The sequence below is a fragment of the Anser anser genome, assembly GCF_964211835.1.
Source record: "Anser anser genome assembly, chromosome: 1".
In the NCBI taxonomy this organism is placed as follows: Eukaryota; Metazoa; Chordata; class Aves; order Anseriformes; family Anatidae; genus Anser; species Anser anser.
In genome coordinates this window covers 39,679,356-39,702,244 of record NC_139720.1, presented here as the reverse complement: position 1 = coordinate 39,702,244, position 22,889 = coordinate 39,679,356, and the positions used below count along the sequence as shown (strand labels likewise).

The following is a 22,889-nucleotide window of genomic DNA, read 5'->3' as shown; positions in this document are numbered from 1 at the left end:
TATTAACAAGCGACTAATTACACTATTCTGGAAGGACGTTTTTAGATTTTGCCTTATTCAAGCACTCTGATTGTATCAGCAAGAAATGTATGCAGCCAGGGCAGGCTCACAAACGTTTCCAGATTAAAAGCTGAAACTCCTTATAGTGCAAGTGATTCCTGTCTGAAATAAAACTGGGGTTAAAGGCAGAAAAATGTCATCCTATCTTGTAAAGCAGTTTAGCACATTTACCAAATGCCTCTGGGAGAAACATCCCGTTTTCACCAGAGCTTTATGTGGCCAATTCAGCTGTAACAGTTCTGGCTATTTTACTATTGACAATTTGACAGGGGAACTCAAACAGGAAATGTTTTGTGATTTCCTTTCACAAACCTGAATGGGGAAAACATTAAATAGAAATTGAAAACTGAGGTCTGTTGGCATTTTTTTCTTTGCACCTATTTTCTCAGGAAATTTAACTTCATTTTTAGACAAGTGTTCCAATAAGCTACTGGCAAGATAACACTTGCTCTATTTCCCCTCCCTCCAGCCTTAAACAGCCAGGATTTATACAGTTATTTTTATTCTCTTCAGATACTGCAGGCTTGCCTGTTTATAAAATGTAAGAGGTAGACAGATAATTGTACTATTTCACTAGTAAACAGGGAGCTGAATATGAAACTGAGCTCAGAATTGGAAACCCTGTCAGAGTGTTGGTGAATCATTGTATGAAACAAATTGTTCACTTTCTGTTCAGTCCATTAGCTACAAGGATGGAAAGAATTGCTCTCACAACACATAATGCTGCAATTTCCTACATTCACTTAGCACTTCCCCTTTCCCTTCTGCAAATCAGAGGCATTACATTTGAGATTTAATTCACTCCCTCTAACCAGGTTTTCATTCCCAACTCAGGCAAACCAAGCTATTGCTCTGTGAAAAAGCAACAGCTCTTATATAGCATTCATGAATACAGTGCTCTTCCTCTCCTTGGAAATAAGGTAATGGCAGGAAAACACACAGAATTACAGAGAACCCTGTGCCTATTCAGCTGCAAACAGCTCCCGTTTTGATTCTCCTGAGTTTTTTGAGAGACTGCATATCAAAACTGAATTCACAGGAACCCCATGTCCTTAGTATGCCTGATTGTGTGCTCAGATTGCGATGAGAAAATCAATACTCGCCAGCAGTTACCACACAGTTGCTCTTTCCTCGTGTTTTTAAGTCTGTGGGATCTGTTGACGCTTTTAATAGTCCCCAAGTATTAGGCTTGCTGAGCAAGCTGTTTAAAGTGATTCTGGTTCTGAACCAGGGCAAGGAGGACAGCATTGCTGCAGCTGAGAGCCCTGTCTATCCTGCAGGGCTTCGCTCCAGCAGTGAGGCAGGTCTCACCATCCCAGGGAGAATTGTGTTCTACCACACTGTACTCATCCTGAGACCTTCGCCAGGCTACCCAACTCTGCATGTCAGTGTCGTGCAGTGAAATAGCCCCGGGCATGTAGACAAGCGAGCATTCACGCATCAGTTCAGCTGCTCTGTGGGCTGCCACTGGTCTCAGAGAAGAGGGGGCTACGCCGGATGGCTGAGAATGGCCAAGGGCACTGTTTCTGCAGGGTGACTGCAGTGGGAGGGAGGTCTAGAAAGGATGACTTTGTCACCTCTGCCTGGTGCTTACAGGGATGGTGCTGGTGGGCCTCTTGTGTGCTATTTTTTTTCAAGCTGAAGCTGTGTATCAAAAGGAAAAATATGGAAGGAGAGAGATGAAATTAAATTTTTGGTGCTTTTCAACCAGTTTTTACTACCTTTCCTGCACATATGTCAACATACGTTAACTCATCCCTCTACAAAAACACCTCCAGACAAATCCTGAGGAGGTGCTCTCTAAAAACAAGTTGCAGAAGACAGAAAAACAATGGGGGTTTTGAGGCCACAGAGCAGCTAGGAGTGAACCCCTTCTCTGGGGCTCAGGTGGCTTCTTAACTCCTGCCCTCATCGATTAGCACGGGCCCAAATACTCTTCCCTTGGCTGCATTCACCATGCTGCTCAACACTGTAAGGAAGCAATGAGACCTCAGAAAAAAATCAGACCTTGTTTCCTCCACATCTTCTGCACACTCCATTTCTATTCTGGAAATAACGTTGCAAAAGAGGCTTTTAAAAAATGCCTGCAAATGAAATAAGAAACAGGCCTGACAAGCCTGTCTTGCAGCTCCAGCTCCTGCTCTTGCAGATGCAGATCTCTCTCTGAAAACAGAGCCTGGGCTGAGACCTGGAAGTAAAAAGTAGCATTTCAGTCCACTAACTACAAAACCTATTTTGAGCTAGGCCTAATTAAACTGGTGGGTACTGGCAGTATGACGCCTCTTGTGTTGCTTTTGGAGCAGTGATTTTTGACTGCCTGGTCCCCATCTGATGTGAGACACCTGCTTTTTCATACCTTTACCTGTGATGATCTATCAAGAGTAATCAGCAAAAGGGAATTCAACCAAACTGAGCCTCCCAACAAATTCTGCTAGAGTAGCAAATCCACTGTGTGCATGACCTCAAACTCATTTACTGTTAACTGGTCTTATTAACCTCTCTGAAGTTAGCAATTCACTGTAAGGAGGGATGGTGAGGGAGGGCAGTATTTTAGGTGTACCCATAAGTTGTCAGCCCCTGGGAAATGACAGCATCACACCTTCAGCATTACTCTACTTCCTTGTATACTAACAAGAGTCAGTAGAGAGTTTGGGGGCAACAAGAAAAGCTTGATGCTGGGAACATCAACCATTCCATAATTAATATATCTCTTTATAATCCTTACAGAAAAAATAAAGTAGTAACACAATTCCAGAGCTGTTTTGCAAAAGAAATAGAAAACAGAATTGATTTAATAGGATATAAAAGTGCTTTGATTTGTGCCACGCTGGTCTCAAATCACCCACTTTGTCTCCTGTGGGGAAGCAGGGCTGTTTGGCTCCGAAGTACTTTATTGTTGCTCTGTTATCAGAATTGTATTCATGCTGGATCTCATGCAGAAGCCAGTGATGTAGGCGTTATTTGGTTTGTATTTCAAGCCATGTGCCAGTTTAACAAGGACTGAAATCTACCCCCTGCTGCTTTGTGAACTCTTTTCCTCTGAAGGTGGAGTGTGACAACAGCAACTTCTTCTTCATTATTTTTTCTGGACATTTGAAATTTACGACTACGTTAAAAAAATGTCCATCTGAATATCCATCACCCACTTGCATTTTAAAGCATGTGACTATGTAACCCATTTGACATTTATTTCACCTGAACAGTCCACTCTGGGCCAAATCCCAAGAAGATGTCAGCGCTTATTTTTTTGTTTCATCTTAACATCTCAGTCGTTGGCATAAAAATATGAATTCCTATTCTTAGGTGTTAGAGTGCCTTTTTAAACTAAACTTAGTTGTTGCAAAATGTTTCAAATAGATATCACTGAATTCCGATTATGTTGTATTTACTTACTCTTTCTCTACAACCAGATACGAAATGAAACAATAGACATTTTGTGGAATATTTCAACCTAGCAGAATATTATTTAATCTCCAAGCTCAATTCATTTACAGGAAAATGCCAACAGGGATGCCGAGGACATCTCTGCAGCCTTCACTATGCCAACTAGAGGAACTTGTTACTAACAAATATTTGCTAGTACAACCACCTCCTAGCTCTATGTCTTAAATGTACTTCAAAGTCCGGCAGAGAAATCTGTCACTATTGACCTATTTTTCACAGAGAATGTGGGAATTTGCCTGGTGAAACATCTCCAGAGATTAAGCGACTGATCCCACAAAGCATAGGCATTACATAGCGATACCAGAATTACTCCCTTTGCAAATGATTTGGAAATATGATAATAGCTTCTAGTGAGATAAAAGGGAACCTGCTGTATTTCTAAAAAGGCACAGACTGTCCTGCTGAAACAATAAAAGAAGTTACCAGCTTGGGTCAGAAAGCTGATTTCCTAGATCAAAGAGTGCTGCATCGATCCTTACCCGGCCCTTAACACGACACTGGGCCGAGCAGCAAATGTGGGCCCCAAGTTCTCCGGCCAGCTACATCAGGGGACCGAACCAAAGCTCCCTTCTGGAGCACCCCAGTGGGTTTCTTTCCCTTGGAAACCAGGGGTTTAGGGAGAACAGATGGCTCCAGGCCCAAATTTAACCACCATACAAGGTTGGTGCGTGGCTGGAGCACTCAGGCTCAGGAGCTTGAAAGAGCTCCAGGCTCTCCAGATTGTTCAAAGGGAGCACAGTCTAACTGACAACCCAAACACAGGCACAGATAGGATGAAATATGCATTTCTGCTTTGTTTACAAAGTTGAGCAGCTTTAAACCTTGTTCAGAAAAAAGGACAAGTGCTGGTTGCTCACTATCAGCCTTCCGCCTCTGGGTAGCTGCAAGAAGCAGGCAACTCACACACAGTGCTCTCTCAGACGGCCTATGAACTTAAAATAGAGCCGCGAGTCACCACTGGAGACTGCACTCAGATTGTTGATCCTATTCATCCCCTAAGAGGAGACGAAAAGATGAAGAACCACTCTTCAGGGCTGGTCTGAGACCACGGGAGCACGCAGGGGTGCCTGTGATGTGCAGCCGCTCCACAGCAGTGGCCAAGGACCATTACTGCTTTTGTGGGCCGCCCGGAGCCTTTTTATGAGCAGCCTGAACCCTTCTCCGGGCAGCTGTTGTAAGGGACTTCAGGATACCATACAGCTCATCCCCTGGGCTCAAGGCAGGACCGACTGTGCGAATATCATTCCTGAGAGAGATTTGTCTAAACTGGTCTCTTAAAAACTGACAGAGGCCTTCCTGTCTCCCTAGGCAATCTGTCCCCCAAGTTTCCCTGTCCTCACTGTTACAGAACTTGGTGCTCCCGTCTCGCAATTTAAGTCCATTAGTTCTCAAGGCCGGAGAACAGTTTGTCCCTTCCATTTCGCAGCTATTTCTCTGTGTTTGAAAAAGGTTATCATGTCTCCCCTCAGTCTCCTCGACTAGAAAATAAGCAATCCCAGCTTCCCAGCTGATCACACGGAGACCAGACTGCTGCTGGCCGGTGAGAGCTTTCAGCCGCTGCTGACTGGGCTGGATTTGTACCAGCAGCCTTTAGGTGAACGCCTTCACCAGCTTCAGCTCCTGGAGCCAGGCTGCCCTTCCAAAGACACAAAACTTTCCTCTGTAATCCATTACAGAACATCAGTAAATATACATGACAGTACAGTAAGTTTCTGGAGTTTTCTCCATCACATTGGGATATCATAACAAGAAGAAAAAGACACCCTATGTCATGAAAGCATATCGAAGGCCTAAACTTAAAACAGCCTTCTAAACAGGTCCCAAGGAGTAGAGAGAGAAAACACAATATATTGTGTTAACACCTTCCCCACTCCATCCCCTCCACCGAATAAATGAAATGAAACACATGAACCATGTCTTGGCTTGCAAATGAAACTTGGTATTTGTATTTGCTGCAATGTCTCAGAGTGCTGTTTTTCATTTTAGACTTTGCATGGTAGTAAACACTGCAATGCTTTACATTCATTAAGCTCGGGCCCATTTACTCTGTGCAGGCAAAGCAAGAACATATATCTCAGACCCATAAAGCATCAGTTCAGAATTACACAGGAAATAAATGAGCCTAAGCAAGAAGTCCAATTTCCAGAGTCCAGCTCACTAAAGCTAAACAAGCACCTTACATAAATATGGCCTATTTTAAATGAAACGTTAGTGTAATTTGATAACTGTCAATAATTCCCTCATTATGCCTAAATGAGCTTGTCATCCAAGGAGATTGCTGCATGGCTGATCTTAATTTGCTAATAAAAACTGCAAAGAAGAATTTCAGCTAAGCTGGAACTATTTGATTCATAAAAGTGCAATAGTGCACTTTTTAAAGCCTTCTTTCCGAGTCCCCGTTCCTGACTGGCTGAAGCCCAAAGCAAGTTTGCCCTGTAGCCTGTAAGAACACAGCTTTACTATGTAAGAACAATGAGCAATTGTCTCTCTAAATCACTATTATTCCTCAGCTCATTATATTTAATTTATTTTTAATCATCTTGTATAATAGAAATAAAATCATTGGATTAAGCATATATCTAGCAGCAGGAGCCCATTATCCTTTGACAATGTTCTGTTTCATTGACATTATATCTTCATTGTAGACAGTTTCCTTGCCATCGTTAGTCCTAAAATGACTATTGGATTTCAAGGGTTTCTCCCTAATCCATAATAAGATTTACTCGTTAACAGTACAAAACAAAACAAAGATATGCTTCTATTGTTTTATGTCTGTGGAATCCTTATTCTAAGCTATTCAGGCAAGTAAAGAAAAAATCCAGATATTATAAGTATTTTAAGCTTTCCTGTGTAATTCTGATTCAAAGGAAAATCTCAATAACTTTGCAAGCTTTGTATCTTTGTTACTCCTTGTGGTTTTATTTTACTTAAGCAAGCAACAATACTTTGCCAGATCTTGAATTAATTAAGTTCTACTATTCCTTGTAAAATGATTTTTCAGACCAGCTAAAGCAAATATCAGTTCAGTCCATCTCCTCCAGAAAGGGCTACAAGGGGTTCATCGGATTCCATGGAAAGAAAGAGGGAGAAACTTCCAGGCCAAGGTTGCCGACGACTTCTCTGTGATAAGTACTAGTTAATGGAGTCAGCACTAATGTCAGGAAGTTAAAAAACTCCTCCAGCATGCTGATCCCCATGGGATAATTCAACAGCTCTTCATTTGTAACAGTGGCAGTCACAGTTAAATCTAAAACTAGATTTTTCCACACCCTATTAACAGCAGAATTAGAATGCAGCAGGGACCATCCAGAGAAAAAAGCATTTTCTGTTATCTCATAGTTATCTTTGAGGAGGTAGCAGATTTCCCTATGAAAATTATCCTTATAGATTGCCTCTTATTTAAGGATGTGCTGATACTATCAAGTGGTGCTCTCTTTATGCTGAAATTGCTAGCAACTCTTAAGAGTATCTGCCTGACTCTTTCAGCTGGGAGAGCAGCTTCAATAGATATCTATTTTCCATATATGTAGACAAGCCATGACATTTTCACCCACACTGACATGATCTGCATAAGCCATGTGGTTTCCATTAGGAAGGGTCCATACAGCATAGTCAACTCTCCATTATCTTGGCTAATAGGAGAATAGAATAACTCAGATAAAGGAAAGACATGCATAATTATTGCTTCCAGATAAGAGCTAGCTCAAATATTTCTATGCTGTGCTCCCCAGACAGAGCTTGTACTTCTGTCAGAGCTTGCTAACTTAGGGTTTATTAACTCAGGCATTACCTGCATCCATCTGGTACAAGCTAGGCAGCTTGGGTGTCTCTATGATTTAATCACCCCACAAGTAATCTACTACCTGATAATCATCTTGACTATAATTAAATAACAACTTCCATATTCACCTTTTTATATGTACTGATACGACGTAGACTCAGTCATGCATGCCCAAGTCAAGGTTGAATGTGGGATAATGAGGAAAGGCAAATTATGCATGAAATGCAATAGAGGACTATGCTCAAAGGGAATGCAGAAGGCACACAATGATGTAGAAGGGCTTTATATTCACATCTAACAACCTGGAATTAACACAGGCACTTCCACTCTTGTTTCCAGATATCCCCTGCAGTGGAAGTATGCTCAGGATTGTCACAGGTAATACATGTATGAACTACCACTACCTTTCTGCATGAATCGTCAGAGGTTGGTTTGTTTGTTTGTTTTTATTGTTTTGCAATTACTCAGCCACATTGAACATTTGTCAGTTGTAAATTCTCATAATCTGTAACCTCTACAGACCTTTTAGTACTATTACATAGCCTTCCTGATCTCTGCATTGGTATATAAATTGTATTGTTCAGTCACAAGAGACACTCAGTTCTGTTACAAATATATGGGCAAAACACTGTCTTCACCACTACAGAAAGAAATACAGATTCTCTTACAAAGAAAATGGAAAATGTTGCAAATACTTTTTTTCTGGATTCTTAGGGGAGGAAAGGGATTGCAAAGAAATAAAACTCAGGCTTAATGAAATCAGCAACACCATTTCTTATACATCAAAGGGAATCATCTTAAGGAAACAAAACCATTGCCAGGCAAGCTTTTACTGTTGTACTTGTACACAACATTGTGTTGAGGAATTGCTGGTTATATTTTGCCACACTCCATGTTGAGTTTACAAATTAGCATTGCCTTGGTTTGTCTGCACTTTACAATTAGACAGAGCTACACAATGTTGCAAGCCACAGGCCAAGCTAAAAAGGGAAAATTGATGGGTTTGAAAAGTTTGCCATATCATGTGATGTTACTAGACCGGCTACAGAAAAAGCAGCTGACAGCAAATCACAGTGCCACACACATCAAATCCCTAAGTATCTGTTCATTTTGCTTAATGCATCACATACAGTGTTTAGATCGCTGCGGAGGTCCTGGACAACATTTTCTATACTCCTGGTATCCTTCAGAATCTCAATGCTTTGCGTGTATGGATTGAAATACACAGAGAAGGGACGGTTGATTGATTTAGCGAAGTCCCTGAAAGAAAAAAAGAAAATTAACACATTTTTTTTTCTACCACTAAAGAAGAGAAAATTAGATTTTAGAGTCAAGGGAAATAATTTACCTCATCTTTTCTTTGGCTTCTTCAAAACTTTCTGAAACAAAGTAAGCTTCCTGAAAAGTGGTGATAAGGCATTCTTGCAAACAGGTTGTCTTTGGATCGAATGTTTTCACCTTGGCCTTGTCAGAAAGAGCATGCTGCAAAATAAAACACAGGATCTGTTAAACTATATCTTGATACTGCTTTGTATGTGTACTACAGTTCATATATACAGCTTCACTGTGCTGTATCTTTTCCGTTAGTTGGTAGCCTCTCTTGTGTTACGTACGGTGGTCTTTCAGTGTGAATAGAACAAAACATTTGTTACTCAGAAAAAACTGTTTTTAACAGTAATGTTCCCCCAGAAATAATTAATAAAATAATAAAAAGCAGATTAGAAATCTACCTGCCATATAGGCATACACACCTTCAGATGGAAATGAGAAAGTCATAAAATAACCATTCCTGACAAATTATCTACAACTACAAATATGTATGTCCCCAAATGTCACTTAACTGGCAGAACTGATCATCTTGGTAGGTGAATTGAGCCTGACCAAACCATTCACATAATCTGCATTACATTTTCAGGCCAAATTCACGTACTATTTTCCTGACAGTGACTTAGAGTGAAACTATATATCTGAAAATCCATTATTTAATGCCCATGTATTGTGTGCTGATGAAATGCATTGCCCTCCCACTACATACACCTGAGTAATGATCATTGGTTTTAATATTGCAAGAAAAAAAGGAACTAAAAAAAAAAAACAGACAGAGAGAGGTACAAAGCAGACACTAGGCAGATGAGGCATGAAATATTGCTGCCCAGAGAAGAGATTTCAGATTAGCCTTCATCTTTACATGACTGGCAAAAACCATTAGAGATGACACAGAGGTTTCAAAAACTGAAAATCTGGTACTGAGACATTTTAACAACAAAATTTATTTCTACCTCCTCCTTCCCCTTGGATACTCGTGTTAGCTTTTGGATCTACTTTAACTCTTAGATCACATACATTTTCATTCTCAGTGCTCTCTGTACTAAAGTACAAGGTGAGGAAGGAAAGCATATATAGGCCAACTTTTGCTAGCCCACTAATATCTATCCACAGGGAAGACGTGCATGAAAAGCACTGAGAAATGACATGGAGAGAGAAAATCCCTGAGATATGAAGGCGCCTCTTATTTCTTTATTTTTATTTCTGCACGGACATACTTTACAGCAGAGTAAAGTATTAGCCTTGAGGTATTCACCACTGTTTACCTGAATTCTTCTTGCTTATGCTCATCTCTAAATCTATGTGAAAGGCTGTGAAAATAGCGCACTAGTCAGTTCTCAACCTGCTGTTGCCAAATAACAGGACATAAAACTGAAACAAGAACCTCTTCCTCCCACCCTCTCTCTCTCCAAAAATAAATACATGAAAAATTAATGCATGGTATCTTAAAATGTCAGGGAACTAACTTTCTTTAGTACATGTATCATCTCCTTCTCACAAAGTTTGCTGTTTCAGGCCAGCTATCAGTTAAACAGGTTTGAAAACAAAGATCAAAAATGGTCTACGTCAACCAGCACCCTCTTCTAAATCGATTGCAGGAACAGCCTCACCCTGACACTATTTCCTTGTAGAGCCACGTTGTGATCCAGTACCTGTAAATGTAGGCATTTACCTCCTTCCACTGAATTGAATTTGTTTGTCTTGACTGGAATTATAATAAGCTCCCTGGGTTAACCACGGATAACAGTATCTCCTCCTAAGGTGTCTCTGTACTTTCAGATGGGACCTGATGCTTCAAATGTCTAAAGGACAAAGTTTGAAAACTCTGAATGGAGAGAGTGAAGCCCTGTGTAGGAAATCAAGAGAGTGCTACTGGCCATGCTTTCTTAGGAAATGAATTAGTAGGTGACCACTTCTGGCACATGGATTCTTTCCTGTACTGTGTCAGCTTGAACAGAAAGAGTGTCACAGGTCTTTCTCCTCTTCCCCTCACAAATGGCCTCTGCTGGTACATGTCTGCTCCTTGGACAGAAATATGGTAAGAAGGTGAGAAGGGATTCTGCAAAATCACAAACTGCTTGAATCACTGAGCCCTCGTTACATGAAAGGATAGAGTTTAAAGAGAAGCAAAAGCTAATTCTTTATCACAGTAGATATCCTCTGAGAGGGCATTTCTGGTTCTTCTTCTCAGATTATCTACATGAAATGGCTCCTACTTTGTGGATCCTAGTGTAGTTTGTGCATGAACAGAGCTGCTCCTTCCAAAGCAACTCGGATGTGCAGACACCAGGAAACACGCAGTCTGGAAACACACAGTAAAAAATTCTGACATGCCTTCCAAGTTAGCTGAGACTTGATCAATTATTATTGTTAGGATTGCAGTTTTGGAATTAAGTACCTAAATTCTGCTGAATTCCCACCTGAGATACATATTTCCCTTCTAGGATATGGCCTTTTGGCTCCTGGATCAATCAGGCATTGTCATGATGATCAGAGCAATGGGAAATATCCTGCAGTTCTTGATAGTGTTTTGAAACTTTGCAGCCCGGTGTCTGTAAAGTCTACTACTGACTTGGTGTGCTGACACCAGCAATGCCATTCAGCAACAGAACACAGGCTGCAGAAAAACCTTCATACAGACCATAAACTGCTTAGCGTGAACTAGGATGGTTGGGACACTGACTCAAAGCTGAACTAGAGGCTTTTTTTCAGAAACATTATGGTGCTCTAAAATGTTGCTCCTTGGCATTCTCAACATTGTGAAGTACAGAATCTCAACAACAAAGAAATTTCACCTGGTGAGTCCAAAAGCTTTTAAGACCTGAGACCTGTATTTTTCTAATGAATGCCGTTCCTTTATGTTTTGGTTGGATATACAGTTCTTCAGTGAAATCAAATGCCTAAGTATCTAATACAAATTTCTCCATTAGAAATCTCTTAATTTATCCACCTTCATGAGAAGTCAAGGATATTGATAATATGGAAAACAGCTTTCAGTCAAAAAGAACATCTCACCGCCTTGTGGGTTTATGATAACAACTGTCTCTAACAGCCCACTCACAGAAGTTATAATGCTTATGCTAATAAAGTTGTTGGTGATTCTCCTTCAGTTTAAGCAACAAGAGTTTGGAGTGAAACTTCCAAGTGGATCGTCACCGATTCCCAGGAAAAGCAGTAATGTTAGAGTATGGGACATCTCAAGAATTAGGCAACTATTTCTTCCTGTTGGGAATAAGCATAACACTACAGAAATGCCTCCAGTCCCACTAGATCAAAGACTAAGAAAGCAAATCAGGTACCTAACCACAGGTCTCTAGGACCTAGGATGTCTCAGGTATCTGTACAGGGATGGAAGCTATAGCACAGGACCTAAAGACCTATACGTTTCTGAAATGTCAGTTGGAGAGCTGGTCAGATGTACTAGGGCATCTCAGACAGCACCAGACATTTACATGGAGCAACCATCAATCATTTCCTAAATGACAAATATCACTGACACATGAAAGATCAGTTTTGTCTGTCATTTCTCCTTTGCATATAAAAAAATGAATGTAATAACATAAATTCAAGATTTTTGGTTTCACCAGAAAAGAAGGAAAAAAATAACTTCAGCTAGCAAGGGGTAAAGTTGAGACAAGTTATAAATACTGCACTGTCTGAGGATGACAGCAGGGCAGAATAAGAACACTGGTGAGAAGTTGCCTGTGTGCCAGCACTGGTTTTATCACCTTGCTGTTCTGTGAGAGAATACAGTCTCAGAAAACCTGGTCTTAAATGTTATTCTGCTTATGCTTTTCAACATAGGACACTCCCAGATTTGTGACCTGACTTTAACAGGATTTTTTTTTTATGTTGTCAGTGTAAGTTTTATATATTGTTTAGACAAACAGGAAGAGAGTCTCAATTTGAAAAAAGCCCTACAATGAGCATCTGTGATCCAGGAATTATTTTCTCCATCATCTTCATATTCTTCAGAAAACAGAACCAAACCTTGTATTTGAGACCTTTTGGTTATAACAGCTGATATTGCCTCCTCTTAACATAAAACTATCATTAAAACAAAACATGACTGGATATTGTATTTGACTCCAAAAAAATCTATACAGAAAGACTTGAAGTCCACCTCTCTGTTAAATATAGAAGCATGTAACAAGGATATATGATGATCTACAGCCAACTGAAGTTAATAGGAAGACTTCTTTAATCAAAGAGTTCAAGAGAGCATCATACAAACTAAATGGATTAAAATTTCCAAAGACATTTGGACTGCCTTTTAGAAATAGTTTTAATAATTGAAATGTACATTATTTCTGCCTTATCTCTAAGCCCTAAATATATACTGTATAATAGCGTTAGGTAGAGTTAACCTGACTATATTAGGCAGAACATTTATAACTACTTACTGTATTATTCATTTCCCCCCCCCCAGGCTTCATTTTTAATCTTCTCTTTCTCCTTATTTTGTTGTGCTTTTCAAATTTTCTACTTGATGTTTCCACAGCATGCACATAAGGAGTTGTATTTTTCAGTATCTGAAAGTTGAAGTCTAAATACTGAGTGGGGAAAAAAAATGAAGGAAATCCTATATTGATAGGATGGTGCCCACATTTCTCTAGCTTTTAGTTCTTCTTTGCTAAAGCTGTTGACCAGATTTGCAGAGTGGAACAGTGTAATATAGAAGCAGAGATGACTGAACAAGCCCTTCACTCATCTGAAACGCCCAAATCCTGCTGGCCCCTTCTACCCCGCAAATACCGTGACTCAGTTATTTCTATAAATTTCTAGATATTATTTCTAAAATATCAATATTAATATCAAATTAATATTTATATCAAATATCCGTAAAATCTAGATAGCAAGATTCAACAGTGAAACAAGATCTACCTTCCCAGTGACAAGGATAAATAAATATTTTACCTTCATGGAGGGGACTGTGGGGACAACAGTTGCTGTTGTCTTAAGAATGGCAGCAATTATTTCTAAAAAGACTTCTTCCCTCTGGCTTCTGTGGGAAGCATGGGGGCTGTACACATAGTCAGGCTTCACGGCCATGCAATCTGGTGCAGATTCATCCCCATCCACCACAGGAATAGCTAGCATTGTTCGCATAATTTTCAGAGCAATTGCTGCCATCCATTAGCATTTCAGTTACAATCAGGATATTGGTATCATCAGAATCTCAACTACAGTCTATTACATTAGCATTATCTTTCAGGTACCTTCAGATCAAGAAAGAAACTTTCCCTCCTAGTGGATGCTTGGAGATAAAGTCAGAGGTAAGGGAGGTTGCTTTCCCACAAAAGGTCAGAGAGCAGCAATGGCTTGATGCAAGGCTGTGCAACAGTGCCCTGGGGTACCCAGGGATTCTCTTTCCTGAGCACCTGGCTGACATATCTTGTTGACAAGAAGCACTCTCAATGCCAGGTTTCTGGTCTAGAAAGAGCTTCTCCCCTGGTCAGACTAGAAGAATATATAGTGGTTTTTTTCATTTTGTTTTCCCCCTTACATTCTTTTCTACCCTAGAGCACAGTCCCACAAAGACTGTCTGGACATTTTTTTACCTTATCAGTTTCTTTATGGATACTATGGGTACTCTTGGTATGGTGCTGTTCTGTACCAGCAGTGCACAAGTGCTTAGTCTCTCAATAACTGAAATGTTTTAGTCTAACCTAACTCCCTGTGATCAGTGTATTCAAGATATGGGTGAAATTTAATAGCTTATGATACACAAGAGGTCAAATCAGATGATTTGATATAGTCGCTTCTGGCTTAAGATCTATGAAATATATACACAGTGTAATAGAAAAGTGTATAGTATCATTGATTTATGGCAAAATTATTATGATATATGGCCTTACCTTTGAAGCCAATCAGTACAGTCCATTAAATGTACACATGATTTAATTTTTACTGTTGCTTTTCAAACGAATTATTCTTTGCATTTATACTCTGAGATTATTGCTGAGTGATGAACACAGAATTGGGATCACAGTTAAGATTGCTGTATGGTAACAGAATGTGCACACTTGACAAGAATAATGTGTTTGTTTATAACACTGATGGTGTAAGATTTATTACGTTCTTGACTATCCATTTCCTTGTTTTTATGCTTTAGATTTTGTAAATGATGTGATAGGTATTTTCAGGGTCATCACTTAATGGCTGTAACTGTTAGTTTAAATAAAGGGCCTGATTCTCTGCAGAATCCTGCAGTGAGTTTGGGGCTCAGCTCTGGATTTTGTTGGGCCAGGGAAAAACAAGTGGGACGTATTCATCTGCTTAACCGTCTTCGCACTGTGGAGATACAACATTTCCATGCTGATGCTGAATGCTTCTGTGGCTGACGTATGCACTGAACTGAGAAAAACTGTAATGAAATCAAATTTAAAAAAAAAAAAACACTGGAGAAAGTTATTTTCTTTGACCTTTTTTCTATGCATTTCTTTTAATCCCTTTCTGCAAGCTTGCTAATAAAAGAATAGCAATTTGACTACTGAGCTTCACCATTAATATTCTCAGTTACAGGTAAAACAGCAAAAAGAGACGGAGGCACTTCTATTACATTGCCAGGTACTTCACTGAAAGCTGACCAGCGGAGGTGGGAAGATGCTTAAATGCAAATAAACAACAGATATATTGCAAAACAGTTTGTAAGCACTATTCTATATATGGTTTCTGAAACCAACCCTTTAGAGGAAAAGCCAAGAGTTCATCTGGGTCCCAGAGCAAACATGGTATTCCTCCCTCTCCTTCCCCTTTCCTTCCCCTTCCCTCTCATCTTGCTGAGAGAGATGTATTACATCTCAAAACATTACAATTGTGACAAAATACCTGTTGCTTGTTCACTGTGTTTACTATGTATGAAAAGAGGCAATAAATGATCCACTACAACTACTCACACCATGCAAAGTTAAACACTTTTGCCTTTGTAAGAATAGTTCTCTATGTATTGCAACATAGGCACGTGCCTCAAGTCTAGCATGATCTTTTATGCATTCCTTAATTCTAAATACAACTAATCTACTGAATCAGTACCTTAATAAATGCTGTTGCTTTAATATCAATAACAAATCCATTGAAGTATTTTGGATTACCTACAACAGAATTGTGTCTGATTGCAAAATAATATTTTTTCACCTACTAAAAATGTATGCGTCTCTTCTAAGCAAAGCTTTCAGAGCCCAGAACACCCTTAACTCTGAGCCTCCATTTACAGGAAATGCAAGTGTCTTGTGGGCTATTTTTTTTTTTAATTTCAAACAGAAATAAATGTTGTAGTTTGTTGTTACTTTGGTAATTCAGTCCTTACAAATCCATTTCATGCTTCAAATGCCATCTGGTACTTGATAAAAGGATTCAGGTCAATAACACATTTTAAAAGAAAGCTTTTTATCTTGAGAACTTTAACTTATTTGCAAGTCAAAATATTTACATCCAACTATTATTTTATTATTATTAAAAGAAACTTGATTCTCCTTAAAGGACATACCAACCAACATACCTTTAGTTCTCCGATAGAAGATAGAAGTCCTGCCCCATAAGCACGTAGCTGTCCTTCTTGTTTGCAAAGGCCAAATTCAATCGTAAAAAAATAGCACTGTAAAATACACAGAAATACAGATATATGCAGTGGAGATGCAAAAAAGCATTTCAGCCAAGACAACTGGCACTATAGTCACTTGACTGCCCCACTTCTTCAGAATTTCATGCTTTAACGTAGATTCTGTTAAAGTACGTTATTACCACCAAGTATTTTAAACATCCTGTTCTGCAGTAAGGGAGCTTTGCCCAAAAATGTGAGATTCTGTTTTCTTCTGAGCAACAAGGCACTTGACAGGGAAAGCCAGTTAGGAACAGACAAGCAAGAGCATTTAGGTATCAAAGACGCAAACAGAAATCTACAGAGATTTGTGAAATAAATAAGTTGCTTTAGAAGAAAATCCTACAAGGCACGTGGTCTCCCTGCCTACAAACCTCTGAAGATTTCTGAGATCTAGTTCAGAGCACTCAAGTTTGGCACATATTTAAGTGCTGTCTTGAGTTAGAATAAACATACAAAAGTGCATAAGAGCTTTTTTGAGCCAATGTCTTAGTCCTCATTAGATTTTACTCTGTCATAAAATGAAGAACCAATATGCCATTTGGCATCTTGAATGACAAAGAAAATTACATTCAGGCTAGTGAGTTCACTTGGCTCATCCATTACAATTATTTTCTAGGTCTATATTCAATCAACATAACTAGAAGGCAGGTAACATATCTGAGCTGATGAGAAATTGTGAAGGAGGTTGGCTAAATCAGTATAACAGTAATGCATCTAACTTTGCTGTATTCACAGTACAGATAGTCCAGTATCTGCTAAATACAAAGGACAATCACATCTGCTCCTTTGGTACTGAGTTTTAGCTGGTTTTATTATGACACATCAAGATGGCTTTTTGATGTTAGATCAAACAAATCAGATTGAGTCAGTAACTATTTCTATATATGAAGGTTGGGGAAGTTAGAAATCAACTTCTACAAAAATATAGCATACACATATACACACACATTTATTTGTGTGTGTGTGTGTGTGCATTTATTCGACAATTTCAGTATTTGTGCACAGAAATACAACTCTGCTGAAACTAAGAGCCTTACATGCTTTTGTATGAAATTTCAATTTAGACTACAGTTTCATTTAACTATGTAGCAGGTACTGTGGGTGAAGCTTATATATATTTGCGGTTTTTTTTTTAGGATAAACTTCAACACAGCATTTGGTACTAAACCTTGAACTTTTCTGAATATCTTAAAAATAGACCCTAAGCAGATGATTTTATCTATTTATTTGCCATTTCCCACTTTTCTTACAAACCCCACTCTTTTAGGCTGAATCTCCATCCCTAATGCAAAAGAGCAGTAATTAACAGCTCTTTTAAGTTCAACAACAAATGTTTAGAAATTGAGAAATGATTCATTTCTCTGCCTCTCATAAAAGTTCCTGTAGTGCCACTGATTCACCCACCACTACATAGAAATGCATGATAAAAAAAGAATAAAGACCATGAAGCCTGTGTCTGATCTAAACCTGCTAGACCGGGAAGAAGGAAAGGTTGTAGTGACTTAAGATGTCTTTAGTGAGGTTCCACCACAGCAGTCAAATCACAGATATCCACAAGAAGAGGTGAAAGCACAACATTGTCAAACAAGAAATCAAAGTTCCACCTCTGACTTTGCTATTGACTTGGGTAAGCCAAGATGGAACATAATTGTTCATTAGCAATTAGCTGATGTCATCACTTAGAGGAAGGCCAAGGCAACTGCTTTCCAAAAAAGACATCTCAGGAACAAACAACCAGATGCACAGAATGACACAGGCATCACTGTAGGACTTGAGTGAAGCTAAGACACCTGCCACCATGGAGAGAGCAAATTTAGCTTCTTTGCCTAAATATTTCACTAGAAAAACCTTTGGGGGGGTTACAGCTCTGGTTCCGTACACGACGACATTGTCAGCAATGAAATGCTCAGCTATATGCTTAAACCCCACTAGCATCTTTGAATTATCCCCTTCGACTCTCTTAAAAGAACAAACGTGTTAGTAATTTTTACACTATGAACAAGAACATCCTGATAGACATGCAGCTGTACTGGGCTCCTCACAAAACACCATGATCACAGTCATTTTCATTCTGAAAACAGACAACAGCTAGAAGGGGGGAGTCTGCTGTTTTTCTATTATAGATCCACCATGGTGGCCATAACTTTGTCCCTGTAAGTGGTCCTGAAGAGGACCAAATGAATATCCTGCTGAGAACGCCCTCTCAGCAATTTGCAAGGCCAGTGAAGGGAGGTAGACAAATGCTCTCCACTTTTCTGAAGATGGGCATTAATGGGGAAGGAAGAGGCAGAAAGCGAGGAGATATAAAACGAGCACAGGAGAGAGCAATCTCTGCTGCTCAGGGGTAGGATGTTCACATGACAGAGGCAGACATCAATTTCATTTCTCCCTTGATGGCTAAACAGAGCATAATGAGATATATTTTTTTTAACTTACGTTGCAAAACTATTAATATTATTATAAAAGGGAGCCATATTTATGAGTCAATACTTGCTTCAATGTTGATAAGACATGCACTCTCAACATATCTAACCTAAATAGCGTGCACACAAAATGACCTGATGATAAAACATGACTGCCTACTACTAACCTGTGGTATTAAGCTACGGTATTAAGAAGAGCCCTTCAAATGAAAAGCTGATTTTTTTGATAAATTTGCCATATGCAACAACTACAATTTCTACATTTTAAGAGAGCTCTATTTAGCTAAGGAAATGAGAATAGCACACCCAATGCTGCCATCTTCAGCTCATTACTCAGAAATACACGACTCCCCCCACCCTCCCACTCACACACAGCCACTCAGAGGAGGCTCGGTGCCTTGTGAGACTCAGCAGGCTTTGGAAAGCCATGCGGTGAAGTCTACAAACACTGGAACGTGTTGACAAGGAGGTTAAATATTAACTATGTAAAGACCTTTTTTCTTTTTCTTCTTTTAATAGACCGGACACATACCCACTATATACAAATACCCACTCTAGGCCTCTCTTTGTATGGAGCAACGACAGTAACTGTAGTTACTGCTATACACGTATATTACAGAGAGAATAACTGCTACTGCAGTTGGAGTGATTGAATGAAGTAACGGCTGTTTAGATGAACAGAATTGTAAAAGCCTTCCCTGAAGGCAAACAGCTGATAGTTACATCATCATTATGTGTAGACTGGTGAACGTAAGCACAAATGGGGATGTTCAGGCCTTCATGTTCTGATTTAAATCTTTGACCTCTCTCTGGCATACTCAAAACACTGAAATTACAGCTTTTTCCCCACCCTGCAGCCCCAAACACATGGCTCCTCTACAAGCTACATCAGCATCCTGTCTTGTCCCATGACTTCCAGTTCTACCTCACTTTTGGAGTGAAATACAGCTTTCTACATCCTACAGGTGGGCTCCTGGAGTTCTGTTGGGTTCAGTACCAGACGCTCTCCCTTCTCCTCGACTGTCCTCTTGATCCCTTCATTCACTCCCTTCTCTACACATCGTCTTCTCCACCCCCACCCCCAAACTACAAGACACCCAAAAGTCCCATGCCTACAGTTCACTGCCCAGAGTTTTCCTTCTCCTCGTACACCAACACTACCTTAAGCCCTCTGCTCCAGTTTACCACCCCATAATAGACAACGTAAAGAAACAAACATATTTGGTGGCCACTAAGAAGGTCCAGAATTACACTAAATACAACAGATTATGTTGGCTTTTTCCACACTAGTCTCTTTCAAGTACTCTTCCCTCTTCCTCCTTCTATTCACCTCCCTTCTCATTGATGGAAAAAGATTATTATTTTATAGGAGAACAGATAAACTTTTGGTGCTTCCATTCACAAATCTTTCTGCATACATTTACAGCAGCAATGAGAATGGCATTGCTTAACACTCCATGGAAGTTATCAGCTAGCACAGGAACTGGTCTTAAGCAGTGATATGATCCAGTTCATGCTGAGATCAACACGAACAATAACATTCACATCCATGGACAGCAAATCAAACTGGAAAATGCAGGTCAAGGAAGAAGTCTAATATTTAAAGCAGAAAGATAGCAGCTTCCTGCCAAAATAACCATCGCAAACGGTGAGCCACAACAACAGCAGGATGATGCAAAAGAGTAGAAAAGATGTCTTCCTATCTTGTATAAATTCCGTAATTCTTGAAAAGCCCTCCACTAAAATGCCTTTCTGTTACCCAAATGACCAAAAATGAAAAATTAAAGTGCCAAATGAAGGATTAAAAATAATTTTTTAAGTTAAGAGACACCGATGTCATGATGAAGACTGTACCAGGAGGTTGATGCAGTATGAGATGTTATTTTAATTTATTTCCCTAATCTAACTGAAGTATATGAATGATAATTTACAGTCATGTTCATGAAATGCTGCCTACACGTGGGTTCAAAAATGCATAAATAGATCCATGGAAGAAAAACCTATTAAGTGCTATTACATGCTAATACAGCAGGTCTCTTCCTTCAGAATCCATGAACCAATGGCCACTGCCAACTACAGCACTGTACCAGGAAAATATCACCACTGTAGTCTTTAGACCTACCCTGTTCTCCAGACATCTACAATTGACAAGAAAGAGAGAGAACACATCATGCCCTGGCAAACTCCAAGCTTCCTCTCATGGAAAACACAATGTCTATTCTTCACACTCACGCACAGTCTTGCATTATAATCCAGACTACCAAAACAAGAAAAGGTTCAGTTACAGACATGACAGCTAATAAATATATATATATATATTCAAGTTTATATAGAAATTTGCAAAAGTAGAAAAGAGGTCTGGTAATTGCAACTCTCCACATCTGACTGGTTTTGAAGATTTTTTTCAAATCACTCCTCAACATCATTTTGCATTTGGGAATCTCCCTCCTGGGACCTGTGCAAAGAGCTTGTTCAGGCTGTTGGGTGCTAATGTCACAGACTCAGTACTTCAAAATCTGCCTTGTCCATAAAAAGACCCTTCAAGCCATTCCTTTTCACATAGGTTTCTTATGGTATAGCTGAGAGAGTGATATTTGTGTTCACTTGGTAAGTTTCAGTATGATGAATAATGAGATTTCATCTGTTCTCTAAAAAGATGTTCTCAGGATGAGCACTGGGAACGCCAGCCGTGGTCAAGAGCTGATTCACTTGCATTCCTTGTCACAAGGGGCAAGAAGGAAGGACTGAGTAATTGCATGACTGCAAGCACATCATATGGACAAGAATATTCACCACTTCAAGAACCACTAATGGGATGAGGATAGAGCCCCAAGCTGACATGCAGCACCTGAAATAATCACTTATATGTAAGTACAGATTTAATTAGTTGCAATGAAGATAGTACAAATACTAGTGTATGTAAATACTTACAAGACCAGTGCCAAATAAATATCCTTAAGGAAAAATCTTTACATTCTTTCTAGTAGATTTATGATTTCAAAGGATATTTGAATGGACTACTCTTAATTTAAACACGTGTAATATATTCAATAATTTGCAAAGATTAATTCCTTTTTCTTTAGAAGGGAAGACCTTTAGCTTTAGCTTTAAAATTACTCACCTAGAGATTAAATCTCTCACATAGGTGTAATTATCTTGTAAGAGGATAGTTACATACAACTGAAAGACTATCAAAAATCCCTGTTAGAAGTTAATCCTAAGAATTAAGGAAATACAGGTTTTTTCTTCCCCTTGTAAAAGTTGCTCAGATTGAATGCAAATGTTGATTCAAAGCCATCTGTGACTTGTTTCTGCTTGCTTGCTTTATTCAGAGCTAGCACAAACAAATTTGTGAATTCTTATTTTTGCAATCTCCAAGGTATCAATAGCCACCAATAATAATATTTTTAAAAAGCTAGCATTCCACATTTGACCGAATTATTCAAAATTTGCAGCCTGTTGGGTAGCGTCAGTAATGCTCCACTACAAGAAACAGACAGATACAACACAGGTAACCCAGGCAACTAGCCAGTACAGCCCAACATTGGCATCCAAACATCAAGGAATACCAGCTATTTGACAGCTATTCATGTGGGAACAGCGTTACATAAAAATGCAGGGAGATTTTTGAACAACAAATAAATCTCATGATGAGCTTGTGAATAGATCAAAAGAAGAAAAGAAGAAAAATTCAATGGATAAGTCTTTCATTATAGATGATTCATCTACCTCCAGGAAAGGGAGTGACCCTATTCACAACCAACAGCATTTCTAAATAAGAAAACAAAGTTTAATTTTTCAGAGTTACCTTCTTGAAGTATTTTGTTTAGTCTGCCACTTTGAAATGTACTTAGGCTCACTGAAATAAGGTTTCCTTCAGGGATTTCAAAGTGTGTATATTTAACAATATTCTCCTTTTTCCCCTCATCTGACTGCTTTGCATTCAGACCTTTCACTAAGGGTGGGTGTTTGGAACAATCTTTTTATAAACAGAAGTTTGAGTAGATGTGGTGATGCTCATTAGAGCACTCTGGATTAGAAGCACACCAGCCTTCACATTTCTGTTGACAGCCATAGCACACAGCATCACTACATGCAAATTCCTCTAATGCAGTGGCTTGACACCTTTTGAGGAAGCATGCACTAAAGTTAGCATTGCGGGTCTTAACCCCTTGCGAATACTTTGAAACACGTTTCTTTTTTCAGGAGTTTCTGGAGAAAATCTCATAATGGTGACCAAAATAAAATCATA

At 39.2% G+C, this 22,889-nt stretch overlaps 1 protein-coding gene across 1 annotated transcript in view; it reads right to left on the bottom strand.

Moving 5' to 3' along the window:
• Positions 1 to 5,408: 5,408 nt before the first annotated feature.
• Positions 5,409 to 22,889, bottom strand: part of TPH2 (tryptophan hydroxylase 2) — a 54,673-nt gene continuing 37,192 nt past the window's right edge. The window contains exons 9-11 of the mRNA XM_083803179.1: positions 16,113 to 16,208; positions 8,634 to 8,767; positions 5,409 to 8,545 (exon numbers count right to left, since the gene is read on the bottom strand). Of these exons, the coding sequence (XP_083659305.1) occupies positions 8,371 to 8,545; positions 8,634 to 8,767; positions 16,113 to 16,208 (405 nt within the window). The 3' untranslated portion in view covers positions 5,409 to 8,370. The remainder of the gene's footprint in view (positions 8,546 to 8,633; positions 8,768 to 16,112; positions 16,209 to 22,889) is intronic.